Here is a 23583-nt window from a genome sequence, read left to right on the forward strand (position 1 = left end):
AGAAAATTATCCATGGTAGTAAACTTGATTGAAATTTGGTATTTATTTCAGAAACTGTAAACAACAAACGGATAATTTTTTTAAAATGAAATCTGCAGTTTTGACAATCATTGGAGGGGTGATAAAGCCAACCTCCATTTGATAATTCATACAGAATGAACAGGCTACTCGAAAGCCAAGCAAAAATGAGCATCGATGACATCATTATGTCTTCATAACAATCCACCACTTTACCTCGGGAATGGTCTTCCTTAAACATCCCTTTCGTTTTTGCTCGATCCCCGCACTGAGGCGCGAAAAGTCGAAATGGAGGTCTTCTAAATCGACATAAATTGTCTTAATGTCCCAACATTGCACTCAATTGCGATAAAAGCAAAACGTCAACAAATATTTGCCAGTCTTCAACCACCAACTTGTTTCGTTGGGCGGTGACGTCACTGTCTCGCAGGGGCTGGGCTGCTAGTAAAGGATCATTCCAGCGACTTAGTACCCAATCCTGTTTAAGCTAACCTAAAAGCAATGTTATACTTACTATACGAGGGTAAACGTCTGTTTGGCTGGCGTCAGTAAGCGTGTTATTATGATGTTGTCCTCAGGTGATATGCACTAAGATTGGTTAATGACGTTGGTAGCTTGAATCAACCTGCTAGCCGCTAGCTTGTTGCTGGGACACAACATATAGGCATTTCCCACAGAAGTGAGCGAACGCAAAAATATCGCTAAGTATGGCTTTTTATGAAGTTTACTCTCATCCTGCTTTGATTCGGTACAAAGCAGGTGTTTGCACGAGCGCTACTGTCTTTCTCGTTGTGGTTGCTTGCCTCACTTACATTTCACCGCTGCTGGTGGCTTACAGGAGCCAAGGTACTGTAAAGTTAATGTTCATTAAATTGCTCTGTTGCAGTGTTAAAGTGACATTATGAATAGTTACGAGTTTAAACAGTTTGTCATGCTGTAGGTTTCTGGATTAAAAGGAACACATATGAAGAACAAGCAGTAATTAGGTTCCAGTATGAGACTCTCCTGGTGGCTGCAACCGGTACAAATGGTGATTATGTGGCGTGGAGCACCTTTCCCCATCTCAACAACCTGCTTGGAAAGAACCTGAGAATCCCTGCTGTCTCTGTAGGACGACGTTCTCAATAGCCTCTGCAAATGTACACAAGCTAGAATTCTTGTGATGATTATTATAATTTTTCACCAACACAATTTTCAGGTGAGGGAAGAGGACCGGAACCAGGATGGAAAGTTGGACCGTCTGATTTTTCAACTGCAGTTACCACTGGAAGATGAGGAAAATGTGTACAGTGTTCAGCTGCTATTGACCTTCAGCTACCAGCTCTTTGTATGTATTTGCTTACAACAAACAGTAAAATAATTGAACAATGTGTAGAGTTGACGCAATCTGTGCCAGGATTACAACAGTTGAACTCAATTTGAGGCCACAAAGCATTGGGACTTAAATTATTGATTTCACTTCCAGTCATTAAGTCGCCACATAATCAATTTTATTATAGCTGTAGTGTAGTGTAGTGTAACTAATGATGCTCGCCCTGATTGTGTCATACTACCTAACATTTTAGTAGCACATGTAGTGACATGACACAAACAAACCATGTTGTATATGTTCTTATGTTAGACAAAATCAACGGTAGTGATGCAGAGCCTGGCCTACGTGCAGCACTCCTCCTCTGTCCCTGGAGCAAAGCTGTTTATCAGTGGAGACCTGAGGCTGCAGCAGAGAACACCCCTGTTTCACCGTGGACTGTTCAACATTTACAATGTGAGTGTATTTACTGATTTTCTCACGCAGAAACATATTTAATTTTCTTGTTTAATAAGGTGCATGATGGATGGATGAGCAAAGTTGTGGTGGCCCTGTCGGAATCTGTACTGGCCCTGTATATTCAAGATATAATATGTTAAGTTTTAGTGATTTTGTATTTATTGTCTTTATGCTGTATTATTTGAGACCTTTAAGAAATTATTAGGACAATTGCATTCATACTATGACTCTGTTAGCCTCACTAAAATCAAGGCATTCCAATTGCACAAATTAATAATAATGCTCAAAAGAATAAATCAATTACAAATGTATTTACTTTTTTTTTTTATATAGCACTGACATTCCAACAATGCTCTATCTTGTGCCTTGATGTTTTGCACACTCAACACCACAGGTCTCAAACTCAAGGCCCCGGGGCCAGATCTGGCCCGCCACATGATTTTATGTGGCCCACGTAGGCAAATCATGTGTGGCCCCTAAACCTAATAACTGGTTGGCCATACTCAGCAGCAACAACTGAAATCAAGCCTTTGCACATCTTGCTGGTGTGTTTTGGATCGTTACCATGCTGCAGAACCCAAGTGGGCTTCAGCTTGTGGTTACAAACTGATGGCTGAACATTCTCCTTCAGGATTTTATGATAAAAATCAGTATTCATGGTTTCATCAATCACAGCAAGTTGTCGAGGTCCTGAAGGAGCAAGCAGCCCAAGACCATCAAACCACCACCACCATGTTTGACTGTTGCAATGATAGTCTTTTCATGAAATGCTGTGCTACATTTACTCCAGATGTAACGAGGCACACACCTTCCAAAAAGCTCAACTTTCATCTCATCAGTCCATGTAATATTCTGTCAAAAGTCTTGGAAATCATTGTTTTTTTTTTTTTTTTTTGCAAAGGTAAAATTAGCCTTTATGTTCTTTTTTCTTTTCTTTGTATCGATCCGTTGTGGTAAAGAAGGAGCTAAGCCGAAAGGCGAAGCTCTCGATTTACCGGTCGATCTACATTCCTACCCTCACTTATGGTCACGAGCTGTGGGTCGTGACCGAAAGAACGAGATCCCGGCTACAAGTGGCCGAAATGAGTTTCCTCTGCAGGGTGTCCGGGCTCTCCCTTAGAGAGAGGGTGAGAAGCTCGGTCATCCGGGAGGATCTCAGAGTCGAGCCGTTGCTCCTTCACATCGAGAGGAGCCAGATGAGGTGGCTGGGGCATCTGATTCGGATGCCTCCCGGACGCCTCCCTGGTGAGGTGTTCCGGGCACGTCCCACCGGGAGGATATCCCGAGGACTACCCAGGACACGCTGCAGAGACTACATCCTTCGGCTGGCCTCGGAACGCCTCGGGATCCCGCCGGAAGAGATGGATGAAGTGGCTCGGGAAAGGGAAGTCTGGGCGTCCCTGCTAAAGCTACTGCCCCCGTGACCAAACCTCTGATAAGGGGTAGAAGATGGATGGATGGATGGATGGATGTTCTTTTTGGTCAGCCATGGTTTTTGCCATGGAACTCATGATGCCATTTTTGCCCAGTCTCTTCCTTATTGTTGTGTCATGAAAACGGACTTAAATGAGGCAAGGCAGGCCTGCAGGTCTTTAGAAGTTGTCCCGAGTTCCTTTGTGGCCTCCTGGATGAGTCATTGCTGTTCTCTTGGAGAATCTTTTTAGGCCTGCCACTAGGTTCACCACTGTTCCATGTTTTTTTCCATGTGAGGATAATGGCTCTCCCTATGGTTCACTGGAATCCTAAAGCTTTATAAATATAACAGAGTGAAAAATTTAAGTGGGTCTGAATACTTTCCGTACACACTGTATATAGTGTACAGTGTACGCAACATCAAGGCACAAGATAAAGCAATGTCAGTGCTAAGTAAATATTTTCATAATTTTGTAATTAATATAACAGAGTGAAAAATTTAAGTGGGTCTGAATACTTTCCGTACACACTGTATATAGTGTACAGTGTACGCAACATCAAGGCACAAGATAAAGCAATGTCAGTGCTAAGTAAATATTTTCATAATTTTGTAATTAATTTATTCTTTGATGCAGTATTATTAATTTTTGCAATTGACATGCGTTGATTTTAGTGAGCTTAAAAGAGTCATAGCAATGTTTGCAATTGTACTAATAATTTCTTAATGGGTCTCAAATAATACAGTATAAAGATGCTAAATACACAACAATCAGTTAATCTTATTATAAAAAACATATATCATGACTGCACGGGACCAGTACAGGTTCTGACAGGGCCACAACAATTTGGCTCACGGTGGCCCAAAAGGGGTTTAACGTTGGACCCTGCTTCATTATTTGCTAGCAAAAGTCTTGTGCAGACATTATTTTGGAAAAAAATAAAATGGTTGACTTTTGTGTGGAAGACTGTGTAGAACTACAACCCCAATTCCAATAAAGTTGGGACGTTGTGTTAAATAAAAGCGGAATACAATGATTTGCAAATCATGTTCAACCTATATTTAATTGAATAGCACTGAACTGCTAAAAGAAAAAGACAAGATATTTAATGTTCAAACTGATCAACTTTATTTTTTTTAGCAAATAATAATTAACTTAGAATTTTATGGCTGCAACACGTTCCAAAAAAGTTGAGGAATGCTCATGAAACACCTGTTTGGAACATCCCACAGGTGAACAGGCTAATTGGGAACAGGTGGGTGCCATGATTGGGTAGAAAAGGAGCTTCCCTGAATTGCTCAGTCATTCACAAGCAAAGATGGGGCGAGGGTCACCTCTTTGTGAACAACTGCGTGAGAAAATAGTCGAACAGTTTCAGGACAATGTTCCTCAATGTACAATTGCAAGGAATTTAGGGATTACATCATCTACGGTCCATAATATCATCAAAAGGTTCAGAGAATCTGGAGAATCAGAATCGGAATCCTCTTTATTTGCCAAGTATGTCCAAAACGCACAAGGAATTTGTCTCAGGTAGTTGGAGCCGCTCTAGTACAACAGACAGTCAATTTACAGAACACTTTGGAGACATAAAGACATTGACAAAAAACAATTGTGCAAAAAGATACAGAGTCCTCTAGCACTTAGAGCAGTTCGAATGACTAATATTGCAATAGTCCGGTGCAATGACCATTGTGCAAAGGGCGCTGAGACTTCAAGGAGTGTATGCGGTTTAAAGTGACGAGTAGTGCGATCATCTCGGACAATGTTGGTTGTGCAAATGTTACAGATACTCCTCAATCAGTGTGCAAATGGAGCAGATGCTACTCTGGCATGAGTGGCCAGTATATGCAAATAGTGCAGCATGGCGAGACAACTACAGTGAGTGCACGAGTAATACATAATTGGCCCCACAGAAATGTGACAACGAACTCAAGTCAAAAAATGTCCAGCTTGTTGTAATGGAATTATAGGTTAGGTGTTTAAGAAGTTGATTGCAAGAGGGAAGAAGCTGTTGGAATGTCTACTAGTTCTAGTTTGCGTTGATCGGTAGCGCCTACCTGAGGGAAGGAGCTGGAAGAGCTGGTGACCGGGGTGCAGACGGTCCGAGAGGATTTTGCGCGCCCTTGTCTGGCAGCGTGCAAGTCCTCACTGGTGGGTAGGGGGGTACCGACAATCCTTTCAGCAGTTTTGATTGTCCGTTGCAGTCGGTGTTTGTCCTTTTTTGTAGCAGCACCAAACCAGACTGTGATGGAAGAACACAGGACTGATTCGATGACCGCTGTGTAGAACTGTCTCAGCAGCTCCGGTGGCAGGCCGTGCTTTCTCAGAAGCCGCAGGAAGTACATCCTCTGCTGGGCCTTTTTGAGGACGGAGTTGATGTTGGTCGCCCACTTCAGGTCCTGAGAGATTGTAATTCCCAGGAACTTGAAGGTCTCGACGATAACTGCATGTAAGCGGCAAGGCCAAAAACCAACATTGAATGCCCGTGACCTTCGATTCCTCAGGCGGCACTGCATCAAAGACCGACATCAATGTGTAAAGCATATCACCACATGGGCTCAGGAGCACTTCAGAAAACCAATGTCAGTACATGCAGTTCAGTGCTACATCCTTAAGTGCAACTTGAAACTCTACTATGCAAATCAAAAGCCATTTATCAACAACACCCAGAAACGCCGCCAGGCTTCTCTGGGCCTGAGCTCATCTAAGATGGACTGATCCAAAGTGGAGAAGTGTTCTGTGGTCTGACGAGTCCACATTTCAAATTGTTTTTGGAAATTGTGGACGTCGTGTCCTCCGGGCCAAAGAGAAAAAGAACCATCCGGACTGTTATGGACGCAAAGTTCAAAAGTCAGCATCTGTGATGGTATGGGGCTGTGTTAGTGCCAATGGCATGACTAACTTACACATCTGTGAAGGCACCATTAATGCTGAAAGGTGCATACAGGTTTTGGAGAAACATATGCTGCCATCCAAGCAAAATCTTTTTCACGGACGCCCCTGCTTATTTCAGCAAGACAATGCCAAACCACATTCTGCACGTGTTACAACAGCATGGCTTCGTCGTAAAAGAGTGCGAGTACTAGACTGGCCTGCCAGCAGTCCAGTCCGGTCTCCCATTGGAAATGCGTGGCGCATTATGAAGCGTAAAATACGACAACGGAGACCCCGAACTGTTGAACAGATGAAGCTGTACATTAAGCAAGAATGAGAGAGAATTCCACCAACAAAGCTTCAACAATTAGTGTCCTCAGTTTCCAAACGTTTATTGAAAGTTGTTCAAAGAAAAGGTGATGTAACACAGTGGTAAACATAACCCTTTCCCAGCTTTTCTGGAATGTGTTGCAGCCATAAAATTCAAAGTTAATGATTTGCTAAAAACAATAGTTTATCAGTTTGAACGTTAAATATCTCGTCTTTGTAGTTTATTCAATTAAATATAGGTTGAACATGATTTGCAAATCATTGTCTTCTGTTTTTATTTGTTTAACACGTCCCAACTTCATTGGAATTTGGGTTGTACATTTCCCCCCCTCATAAAACTACTTAGGAATCGTTAAGATAATTAAGGCATTGGATCGATAAGCAGAATCGAAAACAGCATTGATAGTGATAATAATCATCAATTCCAACCCCCCTAGTCTGTAAATAGAACCATTAAAATATGCAGAGACAAAAACTCCAGTTTATAATTGATCATTCTCATGTGAGTGTAATTCTGATTTCACCACACACTATGTCTCTTCAAACGACACTTAATTGGCCCAGTCCAATTGTTAACTGGTCACAATAACAGCATGAAACTTGGTATAATGAATTCGTGAAATGACATGTCCGTAATCTCTTAAATCCAACCACAAGGTTAGGTCTTTCTCCCCAAATCTGATTATAGAGCTGGTTGGTTCCTTATTGATTAGAATCTTCGTAATGAATCGGGAATCACAAGTTTGAGGTCTCCATTGTACACAAGGCAATAGGGCTGTCACTATTGAATCTTTTTAGAATTGATTATCCTATAGATATTTCGAGTACTTGAGTAATCACCGCACCCCCACCCAAAAAAGAAACCATCAAAATGTTTTGTTTTGTTTTATTTGTTTGATTTACTACTAACATGCATTTTATTCTGTACTTCTGTCCTTAAACTCCATATGTAGGTACTAAGTGAATGGTATAAACTGTACAGAATTTGAGACAACAAAATCAGCCTTTGTTTAAATTGTGAGCATTTTCCATTAGCGCTAGCTAACAACAACAACAAAAAAAGCTCACTCATACATCATATTATATGGACATTACACGACAAATAGTGTCTTAAAAATCACTTACGGACGCTCCTCTGTCATTTTTGGCAAAGATTTTTCACTGACCCAACAGTGTATCAGCCTGCAGCAAACGTCAGTGCGGTTAACATGGACAGTGGCCAAATAGTTCCGGGCAGCGCAGATTGGATCCGGGTGGTGCAAATATGCTTTTATTAGTACGTTTTATTGCCTTCTGGCAGAAATGTTTGTGCCGACCAATTTTTGTTGCAGCGTTAGTTGATATATATATATATATATATACATCTATAAATATATATATATATATATATATATTTTTTTTTTTCTCACAGCCCTACAAGGCAAGTTAGCAGACTCATGGAAATACACTAGATTCACCAGAAATATAGGGGATTCACATTATTTGGTTGTCTTGGTTCACTCCAGCTATTGAATCGAAGGAATCATTCACTCTCATTCTGTGCTCCATGTGTCTTCTTTTTATTCAAGGTGTCTGTGATTGACGGCTCCAGCCCTTTTGCAAGTGCTTATGACCTCGATGACATAGTGAGGCGCTACCAGGAACGCAACCGTAAGGTTAAAAAAAAAAGCTTTAATATATGCTCGACATTACTGCTGTTTTATGGAAAAAAATCATCTTGGACCTGGACAGCTTCCGAAAGCTGAGAAAATATAGTGAATAGATGGACTGTTCACAAGTTCAAACTCTAACACTCAGAGACTGCCTTTGGGTATACAGTTAGACCCCCGCTATTCCAGAGGGGTAGGGACAAGCCACGACCGCGAATAGCGAAAGTCCACGAATAGTTGACCAACATCTTAATTTTCATTAAAATAATAGATTTTCCCCCAAGAAAATGTGAATGAGAGGGGAAAATACCACCAATATGCAGTTTCCATGGAAAACGGAAAGTGCCCCCAAAACTTTTTTTTTTTCTTCTTTTAATCCACGAATAGGTGAATCCACCAATGCTGAACCGCAAATATGTATGTATGTATATATATATATATATAATGTATATCAAACACCAGCAAAATGTTGATAGAAATACAACACTTATGGTAATATGAAAAGTCTACACACCACAGTTCTAATGCCTGATTTTTGTGATGAGACATACATTTCACAACTTTTTCAACCATTTTGACCTTTAACCAGGGGTGTACATACTGTAAGTAATGTGCATGTGCACTGAAAATATTAAAAGCGCACCAGATTCAAGTGTATCACCGCGCATTTGAGCATCAAGCATTTTCTTTTTTTCTTTTTATTTTATTTATTTATTTTTTGGGGTAGTGGCACAGTAGATGCGGCTCGAGTAGTGTTTTGTTGTCCACGAATGGTTTTAGGGCTGGGTGATAAAATTATGATATATTGCAAAATAACTTTACCTCGATAGACATGAGACACACTGTTGACAGACTTGGATTGCGTTTCTCCATGTTTTGAGAGACGATACAAATAGCCAATGATAATGAGAGATGCTCTGTGCTGAACCAATTATTTGGCTGGAATAGAACTGTGCCTACTTCAGTTGACACACACAAAACCTGAAAGCTTTTGCCTGGTCAGATTTAGGATTTTAATTCAAAATATACATCTGACACAGTTGTATAATGTTCCATTTCATCTTTAACTTTTGACATATTCAAGAGAAAAAATAATCTTCTGTTGTCTTCAAATCTCATTTAAGAGTAACGTCATTTCAGAATGAAAAAAATTATTTGTTTTATATTGCGATAAATATTGTGTAGCGTATATGGATTAGGGATCAAACTTAATTTATTTGAGAAATGAATTTGTCGAAGTTGAACGCCTGCGTTCACTTCCGGGTTAGTCCGATTTACGTTTTAACGTTAAAATCAGCCCATTATCTCGTTAAGGGGCACCGCGTCTCTTTGTAGATGTGTAAAACTTTAGGGGGAAAAAAGTGACCTATATGTCTCATAATTTTAAGGTTGCTACAGGATTTTCAAGAGTTCTAGAACTCAGAGGTCTCTTATCGTATCCAAACACCCAAACTGATACAGATAGTGGGTTTTATATATAATTGTATTAAATCTAACAGGGGGGGTCTAACTACAGGGAAACAATGCAGAGAAAAGGAAAACAAGGTACAGGTAAGCATTCATAAAGCAGGTTGAACTTGCGATGTAGGTGTGAAGTGAGGATGTCTGGTGCACAATGCATAAAGCTGGGATTCCTGTTGTCGTTAATTTAAACCCAAATATGCACCAATCTGGACACAAACTGTGTCGGCACTGTATTGACACTGTGTTGGTCACTCAATGGTGACCCCTGCAGTAGTTCTAAAATCATTGCAGGTAAACAAAATGAATAAGATGGAAACGCTTACATGCTGCAAACCCAACATCAGCCTGTGAAATAATATTTAATCGCTCGTCCTTTACTTAAAATATGATCTCATCATGGTGGCACGGTGGACGACTGGTTAGAGCATCAGCCTCACAGTTCTGAGGACCTGGGTTCAATCCCCGGTCCCGCCATTGTGGAGTTTGCATGTTCTTCCCGTACCTGCGTGGGTTTTCTCCGGGCACTCCGGTTTCCTCCCACATCCCCAAAACATGCATTAATTGGAGACTCTAAATTGCCCGTAGGTGTGACTGTGAGTGCGACTGGTTGTTTGTTTGTATGGGCCCTGCGATTGGCTGGCAACCAGTTCAGGGTGTACCCCTCCTGTCCAATGACAGCTGGGATAGGCTCCAGCACGCCCGCGACCCTAGTGAGGAGAAGCGGCTCATAAAATGGATGGATGGATGGATGATCTCATCATTATATAATTTCATTTGATCAATTTCTTTGGTGAGTTGTTTATGCGAAGTTTAAAATTTGCTTAAAACCTTTTTTTGTGTAAATGCTAAAATGAGTTGGTATGTAAAATGTAGCAAATTTGTCTGTAATAAAATTCATGCCGACACAGTTTGTTTCTTTATAAACACAATTTGGCGCGGCACATCCATACGACACACTTCCTGTATCGGTCACATGATTTTTTTCTTAAAACGATACATGCACCAATACGGGGTTTCACTCTTGTGTGCTTGGCACAGTGCTGACGCACCAGTGTTGTTTCTTCCATCACTATTTGAGGGCGTCGCTGATTGTTGGAGCTACAAGAGAGACTTTTCCTTGGAACTCACGTTTGACATGCAGAGCTGTGGAATTTGTAAGGAGAAACCCGAGATGGGCCAGATTAGTTGGGCCTATCAGGGCCGTAGACCGAATAATTTTAATAAAGCCGAGGGGGGAATTCTATCCATTGCGAAGTTCTCTATGGAGGGAGAATTTTCACGTAGCCTGTCGTTCATCAACCTGTTAGCAATCTGTGTGTGAGCATAAACTGCTAGGAGCAGCGACAACAGTGGTTATGGTCTGCCTATTTTGGGCCAGCGACTATCACACGGTGTTACTGTCGTCGGCGGGGTGATTTCCGAGGAGTTTGAGGGAGTGGGAGGTGTACGCGGGAGACACGCTTTCGGGTGTGGTTGGGATTGTACTGAGTTTATGGATCACCAGGTGTTGGTCTGAACCCAGGTCCACGCTGACGATGTCATCACACTCAGTAGGTCCCAATGAAACGATAGCAATAAGTCGCTGAAGCAACAGTGAGTTGTATTCCACCAGAGCTAGGAAATGGGGAGAGGTCTAGTGGGAGGTGACCAATCACAGGGACCGTGAGATTGAAGTTGTGGAAGTCAGAGCAGATCAAGAGGCCAAACCTAGTAGATCTAGGAATGTGGAAGTCGCTTCGTGTGTGCTTGTGAATTAGCCAGTGGTGGTCAGGGAAGCGTTTAGGAGGAGTGTGGGATGCAGCGACAAACCTAGGTCGTTAAACTCCGGCGAAGGCTGAAAGAATGCATGGGGACCGGTTACTGATTGGTTAGCGCACACGACCAGTCGAATAGGGAAGTTAACAGTCGACGCTGAAGATTTTTGTATTCAATTAGTAGCTTGAAGCGGTAGAGCAGGTCTTGGCCGATGAGCAGGGGGACAGATTCAATTGGAGACATGTAGACCGGATGGACTAAGGTCACGGGGCCAATTATCCAGTGGAGCACGAGAGGGGTTTAGGGATTGGTCGTCACAAAGTGGTCCGCTAAGGTTATGGCGAGGTGAGGTCGTCGTGGAGTTGACCAGGGTCACAGGGGTACTTGGCAGGTCATTAGGAGAACAATGGAGGTTACCTGGTTTACCTTTTGCGTCCTCTGTGGCTCTGTTCGACTCGATCAGGCCTCGTCATAATGATGGGTCCCGCTTTTTGTATTTGGACAGGCTGCGGAGCACCTCAAGTAATTCTTCTGCCACGGCACTAAGTTCCCTTTGGGAACTCTTAGTTCGGGAGCCTTTTTCCCGGTTGTCACTAGTCGATTTAGCGTCTCTGTTAGACGAGTCAGGTTTAGGCTGGTCATTGCGTGTACCCGGTTTCGACAGTTTAGTTATTTACGGTTATTCCATGATTTTGATTTGTCATTGGATTGGCATTGTTGGTTACGAGGACCATTGATATACGCGGGTCGAGATTCGTTGATTGGATTAAACAACGACTTTTGATTATCGGGTTTAACATCGCCAGAACGATCAATTGCTCGCGTGTCGCACGTAGCTCCCTCAAATTCTATCTGCGGTGGTTCGTTTGTAAAGCAGATGCCCGAGTCTTGTGCTTTAGAGGGAGGGTGATTTTGTTTTGCGAAACCTTTGGCGGACAGTTCACGCAGTTGGGCACTGGACAGTGTGCACGGGCACGCTGCCACGCCCAGCTGGTGTTTGGATGTAGTTTTTCGAAAAACAGTGTTTTGAAATTGTCGTCCTCTTCCATATTCGGTTCGTTTAAATTTCCGAAGTACGCTTTACGCAACCGACAATAATAAGCTTGTGGTGTCTCAAGTGTCCCCTGTTTAACTGTGAGGGCTGCAGATAAGCCGGTTGCGGCCTCTGGATCATCACATTTTTTAGACAATGCCTGGCAGAGACCCGGGTAATTGGCCAGTTAATTAAGCTACTTACTTCTCAGAATCAGAGTCATCTTTATTTGCCAAGTATTAATCATTGATTTAAAATAGTTGCGAAGGGCACTTAGGTGGTGTGAAACGAATTGGCTTGTTAACTGAAATTTGAAACTAATTTAATCAATTAATTAATTTAGCGGCACGGTGGGCGACTGGTTAACACATTTGCCTCACAGTTCTGGGGACTCTAAATTGCCCGTAGGTGTGAATGTGAGTGCGAATGGTTGTTTGTTTCTATGTGCCCTGCGATTGGCTGGCGACCGTTTCAGGGTGTACCCCGCCTCCCGCCCGAAGATAGCTGGGATAGGCTCCAGTAGCCCGTGACCCTAGTGAGGAGAAGCGGTAAGGAAAATGGATGGATGAATTAATTTAGCTTTGATAAATAAAAGTCTTTACATGAAACTCGTCTGTGGTGCATAGAAGATTGGCGACCGCTACCCGAGAGAACTGTGCCAAATCAGCTGATCGAGTAGTAAGTCTTTAAGTTCATCCAGTGAGGTTGGTGGGTCAGGAAAAAAATGAGCACCAAGCAACGACCTCTGGTGCTCCTTTGAGAACCAGACCAAAATTATGTGCACCCCTGCCTATAAGCTGTACAACTCAACTGAATAAAAATTAAATCTTTCAGAGAAGGCAAGTAAAAACAAACAACTAAGATAATGTGGTTACACAAGTGTGCATACCCTCTTATAACTGTGGATGTGGCTGTACACCTGCACACACCTGATGCCATTTAAAGTGCTTCCGATTAACCACAAATGAAGTTAAGCTGTTCTGGTATACCTTTCCTGAAATTTTTGTGGTCACATCTTGCAGCTTGCAGACAGTTTCAACAGCATGAGATGGACTGTTCAAAGCTATCAATCAGTAGAATGTTACAAAAGACTTTCTAAGGCATTAAAAATACCATTCAACACAGTGAAGACAGTCATCATCAAGTTGTGAAAATATGGCACAACATTATCACGAATTGGATGTCCCTCCAAAATTGATGAAAAGATGTGAAGAAAACTGGCCAGAGAGGCAGCCAAGAGGCGACAGTAATATTGAAGGACCTGCAGGAATTTCTGGTAACTAATGGCTGTTAAGTCCATATCTGAGCTATAGGATAGGGGGGGGAAAGACCTTATCCTTCTAAGAAAACAAACACTTGAAAAAGGTGTTACGGTCCAATGAAATCAAGGTTGAACTTATTGGCCATCATTTCTAAAGGTATGTTTGGCACGAGCACAACATTGGTCATCACCAAAAGAACACCATGCATACAGTGAAGCATGGTGGTTGCACCATCGTGTTTTGGGGCAGTTTTACTTTCACTGAAACTGGGGCCTTAGCCAAGGTTGAGGAAGTTAAGCACAGTTCCAAATTCTGGTGTTAAAACAAAACCTTCAGGCTTCTGCTTTAAAGAATAACAATTGGAAGAGCCTATTATAAAAAATTAACTTTACTTGGGTTTCATCAGAATCATTTTAAATGGTGTTGTGGGCTGACTCCTATTTTACATGAATTTAAATGTGATTGGTTAATTCTGAACAGCCACATCCCCAGTTATTAGAGGGTACGCTCACTTCAGTTACACTATCTCATTTGTTTATTTTTATTTCCCCTTCTGTAAGAGTTCATCATGTTTTCAGTTGTACAGGTTATAGGTCACATTATAGTGTAATAGGTTTTGAAATTATTTATCTTGGTCCCACTTTTTATATCATAAAGCCCTGGAATTTATGGGGTGTGTAGACTTTATATCCACTAAACATGCTTTGCAAGCGTTGTATGAATTGAAAATTGAAACTTGCTCAAAACTCTTTACTTTTGTTTTATTAAAATTTTTATTTCAGTGACCACGGTACTTTCCTCTCCCATGCCGGTCTGGACTACTGGACGGGCTGCTAGTTCTCCTTTCCAGCTTGTTGCAGAAATTCACTACCCTATGGAGGTTATTAGATATCCTTTCATAAATACACTTGATCCAAGTTCTTTATATAGCAGGTTAAAATAAAATCAGGTTCACTAAAATACTAAGACGGATTGCTGTTGTAGGGTGGCACAATGGCCGAGTGGTTAGCATGCACACCTCACAGTTCAGTTCTGATCCTCGTGCTTGTTCGGGTTTCTCCAGGTACTCCGTTTTCCTCCCACTCTCCAAAACATGCATGTTAGGTCACAGTATTTTCACGACCATAAGGCGCACTTAAAAGTCTTAAATGTTCTCTAAAATGGACGGGGCGCCTTATAATGCGGCGCCTTATGTGTGCACCGAGTTCCAAAATCTGTAAATGTTGTTGTGTTACTTTGATGAGCGCTCTGCTTGACTGACGGAGCATTTCCTGCCGACACGCTGCTTATACAGAGGAAAACCGGACGTGGCTGAGGACAGCATGCAGCCGTTAAAGGGGGAAGGGTGCGCGTGAAAGAGGACGATAAAGGCACGCCCCCAGTAGGTATATAGCGCCGGTATGTGCAGTGTGCAAAACAGTGTTTGGCTCAGGACCCACGAAAATGGCACCCACGAAGTGACACGCTTTTGAAGCACAGTTTAAACTACAAGCTATCAGTTACGCGGAGGAACATGGGAATCAAGCAGCCACGAGAGAATTCAAGATCAACGAATTCATGGTTCGCAAGTGGAGGAAGCAGGAAAACGAGCTTTGCCAAGTCAAGAAGATGAAGCTGAGTTTCCGCGGAAACAAGGCGAGGTGGCCCGAGTTGGAAGACCAACTCGAGTAATGGATTAATGATCAAAGAACAGCCGGGAGAAGCGTCTCTACAGTCACCATTCGACTGAAGGCAATAACGCTTGCAGAAGAAATTAAAATCCGTCCGTCTTGATGCTTTCGTTTTATGGAACGGCGTCATCTCGCCATCTATCGCCGGGCGAGTTACGCCACCATATGTGAATGGATTGTGGATGCCTGTGATAAGGTATCTGCTTTGACTGATGTCCGAGCTTTCGCGAAAGCCGGCATCATTGCTGAACACCCCCCGGCAACGAGACTCCGACAATGACGAGAGGGAACCTGGCATGTTTGATGTCGATATTTCCCAGCTGTTCATAACGGATACAGAAGATGAGGACTTTGATGGATTTGTGGATGAAGATTGATCAAAAAATAACGATGAGTACATTATTAAATACTTCAATAAAGTACAACCAAACTCATTTTTGCTGCTGCTGCCTTTTTAAAAACATACGCTAGCATGCATGCTAGCGTATGTTTTAGCGTGCATGCATGCTACAGTATGTTTTACCATGCCTGCGCCCAATAATACGGTGAGCCTTATGTATGTTACATACAGAAATAGACCCTGTAACTGAGACTGCGCCTTTTAATACGGTGCACCTTATGGTCGTGAACATATGGTGATTGGAGACTAAATTGTCCTTAGGTGTGAATGGTTGTTTGTCTTTATGTGCCCTGTCTTAGCTGGGCTTCAACACACATAACCCTGACCCTAATAAAGAAAATCAGTATAGCAAATAAATGGATGGATTGATGTTGCATGCTTACAGCTTGATACTTAACAGATTAGGAAATATACATCCTGTAAATACAGTGGAGTGTAAAAGTATTTACCCCCTTTCTGATTTCTGATTATTTTTGCACGTTTATCAAACTTACATTTTTCAGATAATTAAACCAAACTAGTCCCCATTTGTTTCCCTCAAGCTCAAGTATTCTTGGGTTATTGTCCTGTTGACAATAACCTGAAACATACCAGTAAGTCCACCTCTGAATGTCTTGGGAAAAAAAATAATATAAAAGCTTTCGAGTGGCCAAGTCAAAGTCCTGACTTAAATTCAACTGAGATTGTTTCATAAGACTTTATAATCAGGCAGTTCATGATAGAAACCCCTCCAAAAGGACTGAATTAAAACAATTCTGGGAAGAAGAGTGGCTAAAAATTACTCCACAGCAATGTAAAAGACTCATCACCAGTTATCACAAACTCTTGATTTCATTTATTGCTGCCAAGAGCACAACCATTTATTAGGTTTAGGTTGCAATTGCATTTTCACTTGGGGCCAGATAGGTTTTTTTTTTTTTCTCTTAATAAAATTGTCATTTAGAAACTGCATTTTGTATTTAATTTAGTTGTCATGGTAAGATGTTAAACTTGCCTTGATGATCTGAAATATTTGTGCGATAAATATGCAATATAAAATACAAAATGATCAGGATGGGATCAAATACTTTTTCATGGCACGGTCTATGTAGCATTCATGAATAATACATGTTTGGTGTTTTCTGTGTGAACTTAAACATTATTTTTTCCTTTGACTGATTGCCTCCACCTATTATCCCGGCTTCTGGGAAACCATCAAGTTTGCCTGGATCCAGTATGTCAGTGTTCTCCTGATCTTTCTTTGGGTCTTTGAACGCATCCAGACATTTGTTTTCCAGAACCAAGTTTTAACCACTGTACCCATAACTACTGGAAAACTTCACCAGCATTGAAAATCTGTGACAGGGGTAATTTCTCAAATCAATGAAATTAATACATATGGAGTAAACGCTGTTCTATCTGCGAAAATAAATAAATAATTCCTTCATAAGGATATATATCCACAGGATTGCTGCAGAGAATCATCTGGAGGCAAAATCCACTTTAACAATCTAAAAACAGATGATGTGGGATTACCCCCCCCCCCACACCACACACACACACACACACACATACAATGCCTTATGGTAGCATTAGCGGACCTGCGCTCCGCAAATCGAGACGCCACAGAGACTCGCGACCGCCTGAGAACCCCACTCCTCCACGCTGCCCTGCTGTGAGACGCCGACTAGGGCAGTGCCTGGTGTACGTCAAGTGGACTTTAACCTAATTAGCAGCTTCCCGTCAAATCTTGATTCCTGTCTTCAAAAGACTCCTTCCCTGACCAAAAGATTGGAGGGACACTCCCTTTAAGCAGACTATGTGGTTAATATTCACCCATGCGCGTGAGGCGCCACCCACTGCCATTGAGAGGAACTGCAAGCGCCACCTGTTAACGGAAGATAAAATGTCTGTTTTGATGTTTTGCAAACTCTGTAGAAATATTCCAAATGTATGCCTTGGTGTCTGCGTCACTTCTCAGTCCTCTGCAATATTTTGAAAACTGTTCATGATTTGAAATCAAACAGTATGAAATGTTGTATTGAACAATAACAACCCATCTGCCACGACCAAAGTTTAAACAACGATTCTATGCGTGAGAGTACAAAGTTGGGAGTGTTTTATATTAATATTACTTTAAAACCCATTTACTCAAATTTGTAGACAAGATTCAGGCTGATGGGCGTGGTCTTCTCCAAGTCGGCAAATCCCTCTTCCTACGCCCTTGCATCTGGTTTTTCTTCAACCTAACCTGCTTCGTTTCCGCCTGAGGTCCGGAGGAAGATCACCCCAAAGACCAGCTGATCTGGGTTCGTGAGTCGACACTGCAATCCTTACTGTGATGTACAACATCAGTGCTTAATAATTGTGGGGCTATTACTAGCTTCATACCAAATCCCAACTTTGCCTTCTCTCGCTCTGACTCAACACATTAAACGCTCACACGCTCATTTATTTTAGCCCAGCGACCACACACATGATGTTCTCATTTCCATTTTCGTACGCCTCATTTTCTTTCTTTGTTTTACCTTCGGTGTTATTTTCTTTTTTTGTAGTTTGTAGTTGTCGTCGTGTGTTTTATTAAATATACCGTAAAATTTCACTCTTGGTCGTATTTTGTGTGTGTTCCGATTTTAAGTAAACCTCTGTAACCTAGGACTCAAAATGTCGTAGAGTGTAGCAACCTCCAGGTAATGAGACTGATTTAAAAGGTTTGTCGTCATTTCACCTAAAGTTAAACTTGTAAAAAGTGACGTGGTACCCTTTTCCGATACATTAATTTGATTTTAACAATTAAATTCTAAATTTCGATAAACGGGAAGTAACGCAACCATCACTCCCGGCTTATTACTTTCTCTGAAATTAAGTAAATTCTTATTTGACATAAACTCTACATATTGGTGCCCCGTGTGAGGAGATTTCAAGTTTTTGAATTCAGAACACACAAAGATATTTTCAGGAAGATCGACACATCTTGTGCGTGGCACGTCTCAACGTAATCTGTGGTGAGCAGCATTCCGTACCATAGACACAGCGTTGTAGTGCTTGTAAACGTGAGAAAACTAAGATTAGCCTCTCAGTAAAATTAGAGCGTTAATTACTTTGTGGGGTGGGGGGGGCACACGTGGCATGTGCGGCGGCCGCCATTTTGCTTGTCTGCTGTGTGTATTGAGGTTCGTCATGTGGTCGTTCACGTAACATTTAGAGACTTCCGTAGTCCGCAATCTTTGCCGTCCACGTGACGTCATGTGTCTCTTCTTCGATTGGTCTGTGCGCTCAACTGCCACCTCATGGACATATGCGTCATGACGTAACCTCCGACCCCCTCCTTCTCGAAGTTAGCCGTTAGCAACTAACGCGCTAGCAAGCTACTGACGAGCGCATACAAAGACGCCCGACCAATCGATGATTGTTACTTTGGGAGCAATAAACTTAGTTTGTATCTGTCGCACCACATTATGCTTTTCTGCTGTTTTGCGAGAGCTTTTCCGCTAGTTTTAACCTCGCGCTGCGCGCCATGCAGCCTGCAGCCGGTGCGTCGCCGAGCAATCGCTGGCCGTTTAACTAGACACTAAGGTACTGCATTCACCCACGATTGCAAGTGTTCTTCCATCCATCCATTTTCTACCGCTTATCCGGGTCGGGTCGCGGGGGCAGTAGCTTTAGCAGGGACGCCCAGACTTCACTCTCCCCAGCCCCTTCATCCAGCTCTTCCGGGGGGATCCCGAGGCGTTCCCAGGCCAGCCGAAGGACGTAGTCTCTCCAGCGTGTCCTGGGTCGTCCCCGGGGTCTCCTCCCGGTGGGACGTGCCCGGAACACCTCACCAGGGAGGCGTCCGGGAGGCATCCGAATCAGATGCCCCAGCCACCTCATCTGGCTCCCCTCAATGCGGAGGAGCAGCGGCTCTACTCTGAGATCCTCCCGGATGACCGAGCTTCTCACCCTATCTCTAAGGGAGAGCCCGGACACCCTGCGGAGGAAACTCATTTCGGCCGCTTGTATCCGGGATCTCGTTCTTTCGGTCACGACCCACAGCTCATGACCATAGGTGAGGGTAGGAACGAAGATTGACCGGTAAATTGAGAGCTTCGCCTTTCGGCTTAGCTCCTTCTTTACCACAACGGACCGATACAAAGCGCACCTCAGTGCCATCGTTTTTCCCACCCTTTTGTTTCCAGAGCAACGGCTTGTACCCAACTCTTCTGTTGCACCTGCAATGACCACTTGTGATGTGCGATTCCTTCTGTGCTGGTTCCCAGCCTTCCTCTTCTGTTCCATGTCGTTTGTGATGTCGAAGATTCCTTTTCATTTCATCTTTCCGTGGCTCACCTTGGCGGCCACCCTTTCAATTCTCCCTTCTTGCGCGCTGCGCAAGCTTAACCTCTGGTTTGTCCTTGGTTTTGCACCTGCTCATTTGCATTATCGTGGACTTTTGTTACTGTGCTTCCGTGGAGCTCCCTTCTCAGCCACTCCACGCAGCAAAGGGGGGGGGTAAAGATTTTCAGCCTACCCTCCTTGCTCTACCGAAAGACCCAGGAGCAGCAGCGCTGCTCAGAACAGCACTCCAATGCTTCCCTGAGGTCTTGCGGTAGAAAGGAATGGCTGAGCTCAAACCATGCAGGAGGTCCTCCCCCTCTGACCGAATGTTCCCGGACCTCCTTGCTTCCTCTTTGACTAAGGCTAAGTTTCCTTTCCTTTGTACAGACTAGAACACCTGCCTTTCACCTTCTTTTTGGTTACTATTTGAGTGGTTCACTCCTTATAGTAGAGTTTTCCCTTTTTCTAGTTTTTTGGAGACTCCCTCTGTTTGCTGTGAAGGAGCTGAGCTGAATGACTTTTTCTTCTTTTTCCCTTCTCGTCTCCTCTACAGCCCTACAAAGACTCTTCGTCAACGTTCGTGGTAGTCTTTTCCCCTGTCTCTCTCAACTGCACGATCTCTTTACCTCATCGCATAGAAACAGCATTGACATCTATAGTCACATATAGACACACACATTGAGTAAGAAGCTGTCATGCACACCTGTTATAGCCGAAAAGGGGTGGCGGGGAGTTGGTATGCACTAATGTAGTCTCGTAACTGCATCGCTGTGTTTACTTGCCAACTTGTCGCCGAAAACCGCCATCGAGCCAATCCTTCGCCGATGAAGAGGGGATATGTAGCGGACATGCGCTCCGCAAATCGAGGCGCCACAAAGACTCGCGACCACCTGAGAACCCCACTCCTCCACGCTGCCCTGCTGTGAGACAGCGACTAGGACAGTGCCTGGTGTACGTCAAGTGGACCTTAACCTAATTAGCAGCTTCCCGTCAAATCTTGATTCCTGTCTTCAAAAGACTGCCCTTGAGAAGACCTGCAAGCGTCACCCGTGGACGCGCCTCTGTTTGTTCACGGAAGATAAAATGTCTGTTTTGATATCTTGCAAACTGTAGAAATATTCCAAATTTATGCCTTGGTGTCTGTGTCACTATTCTCAGTTCGGCAGGTCCTATGCAAGATTTTGAAAGCTGTTCATGATTTGAAATCAAACAGTACAAAATGTTGTATTGAACAATAAGCAACCCATCTGCCACGACCAAAGTTTAAACAATGATTCTATGCGTGAGAGTACAAAGTTGGGAGTGTTTTAGATTAATATTATTTTGAAAACCATTTACTCAAATTTGGAGACAAGATTCAGGCTGATGGGCGTGGTCTTCTCCAAGTCGGCAATCCATCTTCCTACTCACACCTTTCCTCCGTGAGTTGAGTCTAGTCTTGTTTTACTTCTCCTCATACCTTGCTGGCAGCTCGCCAGCTGGGTGGCCTTCGGCTAACTCTCTCCCCCTTCTTTTGTTCCCTTTTGTCCTTGGGCGCCTCCGGGAGCCACCACGTGCGCGAACGCCCGCCGCAACCAAGCCGGCAGCGTTTTCGATCGAAGAAGTCGGTCATGCGACTCCGATCGCTTTCCCTAGCCACGATTGGTCGGCGGGGCCTCAGCGAGCAACTGCCGGCATACCGTACGGGTCCCACACGCCTCTGAGGGCCAGAGCTCGGCCCGCCACTCGGTCAACCGGCAAGAAAGTTATGAGCGCACCCCAAACGGGAGAACAACTTTCCTTTCCTATTTCCTTTTATTTTTGTGCATCTGTTTTTTCTTCGCCCGAAACTGAAGTCCGGAGGAAGACCAGCTGATCTGCCTTCGTGACTTAATAATTGCTCTGATTCAACGCATTAAACTCTCACACGCTCATTTATTTTAGCCCAGCGACCACACACATGATGTCCTCTTTTCCACTTTCGTACGCCTCATTTTATTTTACCCTCAGTGTTATTTTATTTTGTTGTAGTTTGTTGTTGTGTGTTTTATTAAATATACCATAAAATTCCACTTTTGGTCGTATTTTGTGTGTGTTCTGAGTTGAAGTAAACCTTTGTAACCTAGGACTCAAAATGTCATACAGTGTAACAACCTCCAGATTATGAGACTGATTAGAAAGGTTTGTCGTCATTTCGCCTAAAGTTAAACTTGTAAAGTGATGTGGTGCCCTTTTCCGAGACATTAGTTTGATTTTAACAATTAAATTAAAAATTACGATAAACTGGAAGTAACGTAAACGTCGCTCCCGGCTTATTATTTTCTCCTAAATTAAATAAATTCTAATTTGATATATAAACGGTAGACAGGGTACGGAGAGTATTCAGACCCCCTTAAATTTTATATTGCAGCCATTTGCTAAAATCATTCAAGTTTATTCTTTTTCCCCCTCATTTATGTAGAAACAGCACCCAATGCAGCCCTATGGGGGGCACAAGTCAGTGCAAACTGTAGGCCGGTCCCAAGCCCGGATAAATGCAGAGGGTTGCGTCAGAAAGGGCATCCGGTTTAAAACCTTGCCAAACAAATATGAGCGTTCATCCTAAGAATTGCATACCGGATCGGTCGTGGCCCGGGTTAACAACGTCCGGCACCGTCAACCTGCGGGGCGTCGTTGGAAATTCAGCTACTGTGGGTCGAAGTCAAAGAAGAAGAAGAAGAAGAAGAGGTGGAAAGTGGGTTCTTCGGCAGAAAGAGAAGAGGAAAACCCAGAGCCAAGAACTGAATGTGGGGACTTTGAATGTTGGGACTATGACAGGAAAATCTCGGGAGTTGGTTGACATGATGATTAGGAGAAAGGTTGATATATTGTGTGTGCAGGAGACCAGGTGGAAAGGCAGTAAGGCTAGAAGTTTAGGGGCAGGGTTTAAATTATTTTACCATGGTGTAGATGGGAAGAGAAATGGAGTCGGGGTTATTTTAAAAGAAGAGTTTGCTAAGAATGTCTTGGAGGTGAAAAGAGTATCAGATCGAGTGATGAGGCTGAAATTTGAAATTGAGGGTGTTATGTGTAATGTGATTAGTGGCTATGCCCCACAGGTAGGATGTTACCTAGAGGTGAAAGAGAAATTCTGGAAGGAGCTAGATGATGTAGTTCTGAGCATCCCAGACAGAGAGAGAGTCGTAATTGGTGAAGATTGTAATGGACATGTTGGTAATGCAGCCCTATGGGTGGCACAAGTCAGTGCAAACTGTAGGCCGGTCCCAAGCCCGGATAAATGCAGAGGGTTGCGTCAGGAAGGGCATCCGGCTTAAAACCTTGCCAAACAAATATGAGCGTTCATCCAAAGAATTCCATACCGGATCGGTCGTGGCCCGGGTTAACAACGTCCGCCACCGGCGCCGTCAACCTGCGGGGCGCCGTTGGAAATTCAGCTACTGTGGGTCGAAGTCAAAGAAGAAGAGGAGGTGGAAAGCGGGTTCTTCGGCAGAAAGAGAAGAGGAAAACACAGAGCCTAGAACTGAATGTGGGGACTTTGAATGTTGGGACTATGACAGGAAAATCTCGGGAGTTGGTTGACATGATGATGAGGAGAAAGGTTGATATATTGTGTGTCCAGGAGACCAGGTGGAAAGGCAGTAAGGCTAGAAGTTTAGGGGCAGGGTTTAAA

At 43.2% G+C, this 23583-nt stretch overlaps 1 protein-coding gene across 6 annotated transcripts; it reads left to right on the forward strand.

The window, feature by feature from the left end:
- The first annotated feature begins 458 nt into the window (after positions 1-458).
- tmem231 (transmembrane protein 231) lies at positions 459-21985 on the forward strand. 6 transcript variants are annotated; one of them, XR_009768583.1, is made up of 8 exons: positions 459-864; positions 959-1125; positions 1217-1345; positions 1640-1783; positions 7974-8055; positions 14351-14456; positions 16807-17926; positions 20488-21985. XR_009768583.1 is itself a non-coding variant. In XM_061677228.1 (8 exons), exons 1-7 carry the CDS (start codon positions 726-728, stop codon positions 16967-16969), a joined length of 930 nt encoding a protein of 309 aa, XP_061533212.1. In that variant the 5' UTR covers positions 459-725; the 3' UTR covers positions 16970-16984; positions 17084-19433. The 6 variants fall into 6 exon arrangements, 4 of the variants coding, with proteins under 4 accessions (XP_061533212.1, XP_061533213.1, XP_061533211.1 ...); XM_061677228.1 differs by lacking the exon at positions 20488-21985 and having other exon boundaries at positions 16807-16984; positions 17084-19433; XR_009768584.1 differs by lacking the exon at positions 14351-14456 and having other exon boundaries at positions 7974-8060; positions 17781-17926.
- Positions 21986-23583: the final 1598 nt, after the last annotated feature.

The sequence above is a fragment of the Phycodurus eques genome, chromosome 5 (assembly GCF_024500275.1).
Source record: "Phycodurus eques isolate BA_2022a chromosome 5, UOR_Pequ_1.1, whole genome shotgun sequence".
NCBI classification, from domain to species: domain Eukaryota; kingdom Metazoa; phylum Chordata; class Actinopteri; order Syngnathiformes; family Syngnathidae; genus Phycodurus; species Phycodurus eques.